At 41.2% G+C, this 9057-nt stretch overlaps 2 protein-coding genes across 2 annotated transcripts in view; both read right to left on the reverse strand.

Annotated features, from left to right (window-relative positions):
- The window catches only part of LOC104951913 (plexin-A1-like), a 122407-nt gene extending 120281 nt beyond the window's left edge, over positions 1–2126 (reverse strand). The window contains exon 1 of the mRNA XM_010778649.1: positions 2064–2126. Within this exon, the coding sequence (XP_010776951.1) occupies positions 2064–2126 (63 nt within the window). The remainder of the gene's footprint in view (positions 1–2063) is intronic.
- A 4215-nt stretch (positions 2127–6341) lies between these two features.
- On the reverse strand, positions 6342–7961 carry nr0b1 (nuclear receptor subfamily 0, group B, member 1). Its single transcript, XM_010778608.1, has 2 exons — positions 7189–7961; positions 6342–6848 (listed from the first exon to the last, which is right to left on the reverse strand). Exons 1-2 carry the CDS (start codon positions 7820–7822, stop codon positions 6607–6609), a joined length of 876 nt encoding a protein of 291 aa, XP_010776910.1. The 5' UTR covers positions 7823–7961; the 3' UTR covers positions 6342–6606.
- Positions 7962–9057: the final 1096 nt, after the last annotated feature.

The raw sequence follows: 9057 nt of genomic DNA on the forward strand, positions 1-9057 counted from the left end.
TAAAGTGAGCCACTTCGTCTTACTTCCTCTTGCTTGCATTCGATCACGTTATATTCCGAATCAAGTAGAAAGGTTTATACTCGGACACAACTACGTATCTGTTGATACAACCTTCGACAGAAAATTTACCGAGAATACTTAATTATTTCACAAATGTTGGATTATACTCATTGGATTAATATTTGGGAAATACCTTAGGAAATTATTCCCATCAGAATAACATTTCACCATGGGAGAAAATATTACAGTGAAGTAGACTATTTGACGTGTATAAAAAAAAAGAGTCTTCTTTACCAATAAAAGATTAACCATGAAGGGAAAAAACCATACACATAAAAGACATTTGTAAATAAAAAGATAAAATTAATATAACGTTTGGTTTTCGATTGGGGGCTGTTGGTAACCAGTTTACACAATTGGATACGACTGTATACTACGACAGATTAACACATTGAAAGAGTAAATTGTGACACGTAACTGTAAGACAATTACTAGGACAAACAACAGCTACTCACAAAAATAATTACGTTGTACTCTTAGTAACCTTCTGTCCCTATAGAGATTCACCAACCGGGTTCAGTGTGTCTCGGCGGTCGATTGGTAGTCTCGTTCTGACCGAGACCAAAGTCTGGTTCGAAAAACCTTGTAATTACGTACGTTGTACCAGTGTCATTCCGCGTGTGTAGGTTTAATAGTTGGACCTTAACGTAATTATATCCAGGAAGAAAAAAATATTTTGATTATAGAGTCATCAATAACAAACGTTTCGTTTACACTGATAGAGGGAATCCCCCATCAAAGCCCCAAAGCCTTCACGTCACTGTTAATATAAACATCAGACGGAATTTGTCATTAGATAATTTAATACAGTCGAACGTCATTAGTAAGAGGACAATACTTTTGTAAGTTTATAGGGGAAGGACTCCACGAAGATTGACATTCACTTACACATGATTATCTAGAAGGTCGTCATAAATCTGTTTAGTTTACTCATTAGATGAGTTAGACAAGTGTCGTCGAATCAAAACCTTTGTGACTCTCCCGCTTTGTGCACTCTCATGATTTTTGCTTCCGAGAACTAAACTAATATAATGTCTGACAGTGTTTTATTCATTGTGTTCTCGCCTACTTACTACGGTAATTAGACTGATTAATAAGCCAGCTAAAATCTCTCTATCATGTACTGCTCTACAATTCTTATAGACGTTTCCTTTATCCGTCTCAACCTGTGCTTTTTTTTTGTAGGTTTTCCTTTAGTTACAAAATTACACGTCAACTCTTCATTCCCGTTGACTATTACTAACACAAAGATATTTTCTATCTGTAAAGAAAGGTTTTCACTCTTTAGCACAAATATATAATATATTTATAGATATAATATTATATCTTATGTATAGATAAACGATACGTATGAGTTTTAGTTGTGGAAGGTTTATATAAATTTTTTTCAGGAACGGTTTTTGTGTTTTACATAACGAAAAGAAGAAATATTGGTACTGATAGGGTATCTGGTTTCATTAATAGTCCTACCCTTACTTTATAAATACAAAGATGTTTGGTTCTCCCCCTTCCATCTTGATGTTTATTGGCATCTCTTTATGACCATTTCTTTATGAGTTACTAACATTTATAACTGCCAAATGGGAGCCTTATTGTAAAGTGTAAAACACATTCCCATTTATTAATGAGTTACTACCATTTATAATAAGGATTAGCAGTACAGATAAATGTGGGCTCACTATTTGGCAAGCAACCGGTCACAGTTGCCCTGTTTATCTCATGTCTTATAAAAGCTTATTAATGATTTATAAAGTGTTCACAACCTAATTAATTAATTAATTACAAACTATTTGTAAACCCGTTATAAGGGTAGTCTTATTGTAAAGTGGTACCTAAAAGGGTTACCATTGAACAATAAGGTGCAACATGTACATGTGTGATAACAGTGTTGAATATGAGGAATGTCTTACATGATGTGTAGTGCATAGTGTTTACAGTTCAGAGCATTCAGAGTTCATGCTGGGACACACAGTTTAGTGTGGGCTGATTTGGAGGTCTCTCACCATGTAATCACCATTTCTCTGGTTCAACACTGGCGGGGGAGTTTTGCTGCATCGTATCCCCATTGCTCACTCCCTGTGTTTCCTGTATATCTCTCTTGTCAGATAGAGGGAGAAATGTCAAAGATAAACCTTTAAAAAAGTGCTGATAAAATAAAAATGTTGGCTTAGCCTTAGAGCCAAGGAGTCTCATTTGATGCCTGACTTAAACACAGCGGCGGTGCAGTGCTGCCAAACAGTGCCCTCTCCTGGGGATTCACTCTACCTACAAGGGGTGTTTGTGATTGAATGCTGGTAAACACAGACACAGAAAGCAGATTCACTGATTCTCTGTCAATCCCAGGAGAGAACACAGAAAAAGAGAAACTGGGGCAGAGGAAAAAGACGGGGACAGAGTTAAAATAGGAGGAGGGGAGAAAGTGAGTAGAGTTTGTCAGAATACAAGGCTATGGGCTATTTTTGTGTTGGTGCAAAAGTGTTAAAATGAACTGTAAACCTCTAATGGTTTGAGACTATGCAAACACAACGAAAAAACATGTATGACTTTCAATGAAAACTCAAATGAATCAAAACTGCTGGAATTAGCTTTGGCCTCATTACGATGCCAGCAGTTTGAAAGCATGCAGACATGTTGTGTAGCACAACAGAGCTGTTGACTGTTGCATGTTGGCAGCCTCTTCCAGACAGCTGGAGTTTTATCACCAGACACAGGTTAAGAGACTCTTTATCACCCAGAGCAATTAAGGACTTAATTGGAGACAAAAAAGGGAACATCTACAGGAGATAGACATATTTGAATAGTGGAAGTAACATATTACAATCGTGTTGCTGTAACAGAGCTGTTTTCTGTATACTTTTTTTTTTTTAAAGTTTCAGTAATTGTATTTACATTTAAGTATTTTTAATCCAAATTATTCTACTAGGCCTTTGTATAAAAGAAAGGAGCCAAATCAGCTGCTGCAACAGAGAAGAAGATGCTGGTGTGTTTACAGCTGCAGGATTACAGAGATGCAAAAAGGTGACACTGGAAAGTAAAAGGGCATGTTTACATATCTTAAAAGGGCATGTTTACCTGTTGATATTTATCAGATAATGAACAATAGTAGCTATAATAATGGAGTCAGTCTATAATAAATAAGGTAATTGTGTATTGAGGTAAAAAAGCCAAAATGTATTTTAATTATTCACTGGTTTAATGCACCACCCATCCAAGCTAAATGCCACAAATCAAACGCACCCTCACTGTAGACTTCTGGGTTCACTGACGGGTCTGAATAAATAATAATGGCGGATCTTCCGGCGGAGATTTCTTAGTTCACTGAGGAACTTTTAATCTTCAAACGTGGCTGCAAGTCATTTTTTCAGTTAAAAATGTTTGAAAACTTTGAGGAGCACGGTGGGACAGAGTGATCATGAGGACACACGAGCAGAAAAGTTAAACCTGGAGCAGATTGAAGAGGATCTCACCGAGCAAAAACACCTGAAGCAGGTGAGTGGGCCAACAAAAAATATTAGTGGGTTTAACTCTGGCAATTAATTCAACGTTAGTACGCAATGTCGCGGGTTTTGTTTGTGTATTGTTGGTGTGTGTGTTTGTTTGTTTGTTTGTTTGTTTGTGTGCGTGGTTCAGTATCTCTTAGCGTTGTTATGTTTCGTCTTCTGTTGCTTTGGAGTTTAAGGTCCTACATGTCTGTGTTGTCTGCCTTGGTGATGATTTATTCTGCTGTTATTTCAGAAGTGTCTCGTTGTTTAATGTGGTGTAATTAATTTGTGTTTCACCTGATCTCGTCATATGTGAGTGTGGTTTTTTTTCTCTCGTTTTTGTGTAATTTGACCACTTCTGGGTAATTCTAAAAAGTAGGCAGTACACTAAAACAGCTGTGTAATTGTTAGTCAGTTGTATGCACTGCTTTAAAGTGCCTGCAGTAACATGTTGTTGGTTTGAAAATAGGGGCTCTGTGGTATGATGTGAACTCACCTTATGTGTAGTCCATCTTATTATTATGGTTCCCTTTACCCATCCTGCTACATCTCAACTGACCTCCTATCTATACTTGTAGCTATTGCGTAAAACTTCTTTAAATTAACCTTTCCTAGAATAAAATAAAGTAACATATTTCCATCCCTGGTATTAAAGCATATCAGCAGAGTCAAGTCTAAGTCAGTGTTATGTGGGTGCCAGGGATGGTTGTTTGTGCTTCTGTGTTTTTGTTGTCTTTCCCTGCAATGCCTCATCATACCACCGGGAGGGGTTTGAGAGTTATCAGTGAGGGTCTCTCTTGAAAAATAGGTTTTTGTCTTGAACTACTTCCTCCCCTGTGTCATCATTTCATTGTGATTGCATGTGGCTTTTTTGAACCAAATATAAAAACTCACTAGTTGGCACCCTGGAGAAGGATTGCTTCAGAAAAGAGAAGCACTGCTGCATGGGAGTATCTGAAGTGTTTTATTAATAATCACCACTGAGGCAAAGTCTTTGCCCCTCAAAGGCACACTTGGAAACCCTACTGCTCTTGTCAACATCGTTTCATTGAGTTTTTGATGAGACTCCTAATTTGTTTTATGAAAAAAATACTTGGAAATCCATTTGTCTTCATCAAGTATTTAATTATATTTTTGAATGTAATGACTACAGAACAGCATTATTTACTCAGGTTGCCAAATGTGGGAGTTCATAATAAATGTGAAGCAGCGATGAATGAAAAGATCCTTGACAAGTTTATTCAATAAGACCTGTCAAACACCTCAGACGCAGGAATGTGGCGCATGATACCTTTGATCCCATCAGTCCGTTTCGCTCAATATCAAAGAGAGATTTAATAAGGTTGTTGCTTTGGTGAAACTCTTCTGCTTTGTGACTTTGGAACAATGTGCCACCCTCTGCCCTTCTCTCTCTCAGACTCCTCCACTCACACAACCCGTCAGGCTTCATAAGGGTCAGCCACTGACGGCAATGCTCCCTGCTTCAAGGTCTAACCAGGAACAGAAGGTCATTTGATTATCTATTCAATAAAAATAGGAATGGTTTTTTTCTACTTTTGATGCATGTCGCTCTATGCCTACTTCTACCTGTCTTTGTTTTGGCAAGGGTATAATTCGAAATGTCTTAATGTGACACAGGAACAATTAGTTACTTGACGTAAAAATAACTATAGTTTTGATCATCTTTTCCAATGTGAAAATGTCCTATTTCCTCAGTTTTTTTATATAAAATGTAACTATATAACCACTTTAGAATTGTTTCTCATTTGTCATAGACCGAATGATTCATTATCATCCATTATCAATATATTAATAGAAAATGAGAAGAATTGCTGGCTGCTGCCTGGTTACAAAAAAGTATCCTTCTGGACATTTATTTGTCGGAGTGCGGGGACTGAGCACAGGTTGGCCATCTGCCCTTTGAACAGTGACTAAGTAATGGGACCTGGAAGTAATATTCAGGTGTCCTGGGACTCATTAAATATTTAGGTCATACTTTTCTGTACTGCACTGTAACAGCAGAAAGTCTTTGCACTATTGTTGTACGTCACTTCATCATCACTTCAATCCCTATAGTTAATGGAACATAATACTGTATGATGTTGCTATAGGCCTACATGATCCATTTTCGCCTCTGTGTGCAGTCTCTGGATTCTTTTTCTTGGCCAAATACAATCTTAGCGAGTCCATCCTTTCTCTGCTTTTTGCCAAGGGGATTTTAGTCTGTGTCCACATAATTCCTCACTGTAATGGCCAGAGTTGGAGAAACAGTTAGAACATTACCTGAGGCACTTTCACTACACCATTTCTCCACCTATAGTCGGTGTGTGTTTTGGGGTGGGGAGAGATTATGCATGTGCACAGCAGAGCGTCTCCAGGTGGTATTCTATTGCACTCTTGTGGTCTAACATGGCATTTCAGCTGAATTTAGAAGTTGCATTGCCACTGTTGAACTGCGCTTTACCTATTATACTCGGCAATGAAAGGCAGTGTGAGTAACCAAATTGTAGCTAAGTCTGAAACAACAGTTGTCGTCACATCATCATTATCTTCTGAGGAGCTGATGAATCAGTGTGACTCAGATGACTGGTACAATCATTGCCTACATGCTGCAATATGTTATCTCATAAGATTCTGTCTATGGCCGAGTTCAGCTCTTATCCCAGTGAAGAGTGTGTCAGAAATGATAACGCTGATATCACACCAACAAAAGAAGAGTTAAAGGAAGTTCAGAGAGTATTTTTTTATTATAATAGAAAAATAGTTTATATAAAAACAAATAAGTTATGAATTCCAGCAGCTGCTTAGTATTTTTCCTCTTTACCACATATTTTTTAACACACTCTTTCTTTCTCTCATTCACGCGCGCACACACACACACTCTCACTCTCACTCTCACTCTCTCTCTCTTGCCCGTTGGCCATTTCACAGTCCTTGAAGATCTCCTACATACATAGTTCAGTAAATTCTCTTATCCTTTTCATCAGCTTCCTTCAGCTCCTATAGAAAGAGCTTTGGAGACATTCAGTCCATCTGACAGCAGACTCTGATGAACTCACTCCACCTACTTCCCGTAGAACATCTCCATCAGCACCTCCTCGATGCTGACGGTGCCAATGACGGGTCTGAAGAAGAGTTGCGCCACCACCGCCGGGCTGATGGCCCTCAGCATGGACAGAGCTATGAGCAGTTTGGCAAACCGCGTCGTGTCCTCGCGGTGGATCAGCCTCACGTGCTCGTTCAAAGCCTGGTGCGCCTCGCGACGCAGAGACTGGATGTAGTGCAGGCAGCGCAGACCCTCCACATCTGAAGGGGAGAAAGAAAGTCAGGGATAAGAGATTCAATTGAGATGATTGGAAATAAAAGTTCAGTCCGGTTTCCAAGCACGCGTATCAGCAATGTGTTCCCCTCATATGCCAAAATGGTAACAATTTAGAGATGGATTATTAAAATAAAGTATTCTATCTCTTTTTAATGAAACAGCTAAATATAGCATTCTTTATAAAACATGCCCAATTAATTTGACAAATAAAAGAAGTAAAGGCTTGTCAATAATATGATAAACCCAGTCTCAGGTGAGGTCTATAATGAAACTCCTCTCTTGCTACCTGAGTAGAATAACTTTGACACGCAGGTGTGAACCTACCTGGGTTGAACAGCACAGCTCCTTTCAGATACGCGTACTCCTTGGTACTGATGTCTACACTCCAGCACTTCTTCAGGAAGGCTTTGATGGCTTCGATATCCACCACAGAGACCCCGGCCGCCCCCCTGCTCTGTCCGGCCAGCAGCTCGCTCTGCCGGTCGGGCAACCCGGTGAGGATCCGCTGCAGCATGCTGGGCTCCACCGTCTCCGAGGTCTCAAAGTCCACCCGGTCCTGAGCCAGCCCTAGCACCAGCAGAGGAGCCCAGCCGCTCCGGATCAGCATCAGCTGGTCGTCCTCCGGCAGTTCACGAAAGCAGGGGACGTTTTTCACGAACCGCAGCGTCTTCACCAGAACCGCCGAGGCGGCTTTGCAGGTGACCTGCGGGGCGCGGAGGACACCCCTGCGCCGGGTGGATCCGCAGGAGCACGCCTGCTGCCGGAGCTCCTGCAGAGAGGCAGGGCCGGCGGTCGAGGAGCTCTTCTGGAGCAAGTGTTGCAATGTGTGTTGGGGTTGGTGTTGATGCTGTCGCTCCTCGGCGGTGGCCAGACTGTCACTCTTTAAAATGCTGTAGAGGATGCTGTTGTTGTTCCGACCGCTGGCTCCCCGGCAGCGGCAGCTCTCCAGCGCGGCCATGAGAGCTCAGCATGGGCCGGAGCTCCGCGCGTCCTCTCTCTGAAGCTCAGGAGGTCAGTGGAGAGGTAGCGCTGTTTTCGTAGCCCCTGATAGCCCCGAGTGAAGGGCAGCACGTTTATATTAGCTCCTGTCTGTCCCAGCGCTGAGAGCTGCTTCAGACTCTCTGCATATTCCGCCTCCCCAGGCTCAGGCACCTCCTTTTACTCCTCCTCCTCTTCCTCTCTAACTCTCTGTCACACACACAACTTAAACACACGTATATATATACTTTTTAGGGCTCTCACATATTCAGGAAAAACAATTTTTTTTGCAAGAAAGACCTTCAGACAAAAATCTTAAGCACTTTATCTTCTTTGCTCACATTGGAAAAGCTAAGACAAGTTTAAATAAAACTGAAAATATGTGACACACAGCAAAAAAAGAAAGAAAGAATAAAAAGCAGTTTTCAAAAAGCATATATTCTTATTATGAGAGATTACAGCAAAAAAGGGGACAGACAAGGAATCTGAGCCCAGTTCTATTCCCGGCATTACCTTGAATGTCTGGCAGTGCTGTTTATCAGGCAGGAGCCGGTAAAAAATATAGGCCAGCGACGGATCTGAAGGCTTAATTATTTTAGGGACAATTTATATGATTTTCTATGAGAAAGAAGTAGGAAGTGCTGAGCTGTGAAGGCCAGCCTCCAACCTTGACTCGGACACACTGATATTGATTTAACCGTGAAAACAGGAGCTGGTGAATTATGATGTCATGACTCAATGCTCTCCTTGCCTCTGTCACTGAAGAGTCAGAGAGTAGAGTGAACTGGAGGGAGAGGAAGGAAGTTTGCGGGGGTGGGAAGGAGGAAAGAGGGGGNGTAAAGAGTACCTTGTCCACGACGACCAGGGTTCGAGTTATAAACTGATCTCTATGGGGGTCTTTAAAACTAACGCGCACGCACGCACGCACGGCACGCACGACACACACACACACACACACACACACACACACACACACACACACACACACTCGCAGAAGCAGCCCTCTTGCTACAAACTTAAATATGAAAAGGTTCAACTACGCACGCGCACACACACACATCATCTCGGCTCGCGCGGCAGCACGCTCACAGGCATAGATTGCATAATAATGTATTGCGCACCTTGGAGGTGCAGGGCAGGCATATTGTCATTCAAGAGAGAATACGATGCGTAGTTCTTTTGGAAAGCATGTTTTTCTTTTAGCCTATTTACCTC

The sequence above is a fragment of the Notothenia coriiceps genome, unplaced genomic scaffold (genome assembly GCF_000735185.1).
Source record: "Notothenia coriiceps isolate Sejong01 unplaced genomic scaffold, NC01 NC01_scaffold00019351, whole genome shotgun sequence".
Lineage (NCBI taxonomy): Eukaryota > Metazoa > Chordata > Actinopteri > Perciformes > Nototheniidae > Notothenia > Notothenia coriiceps.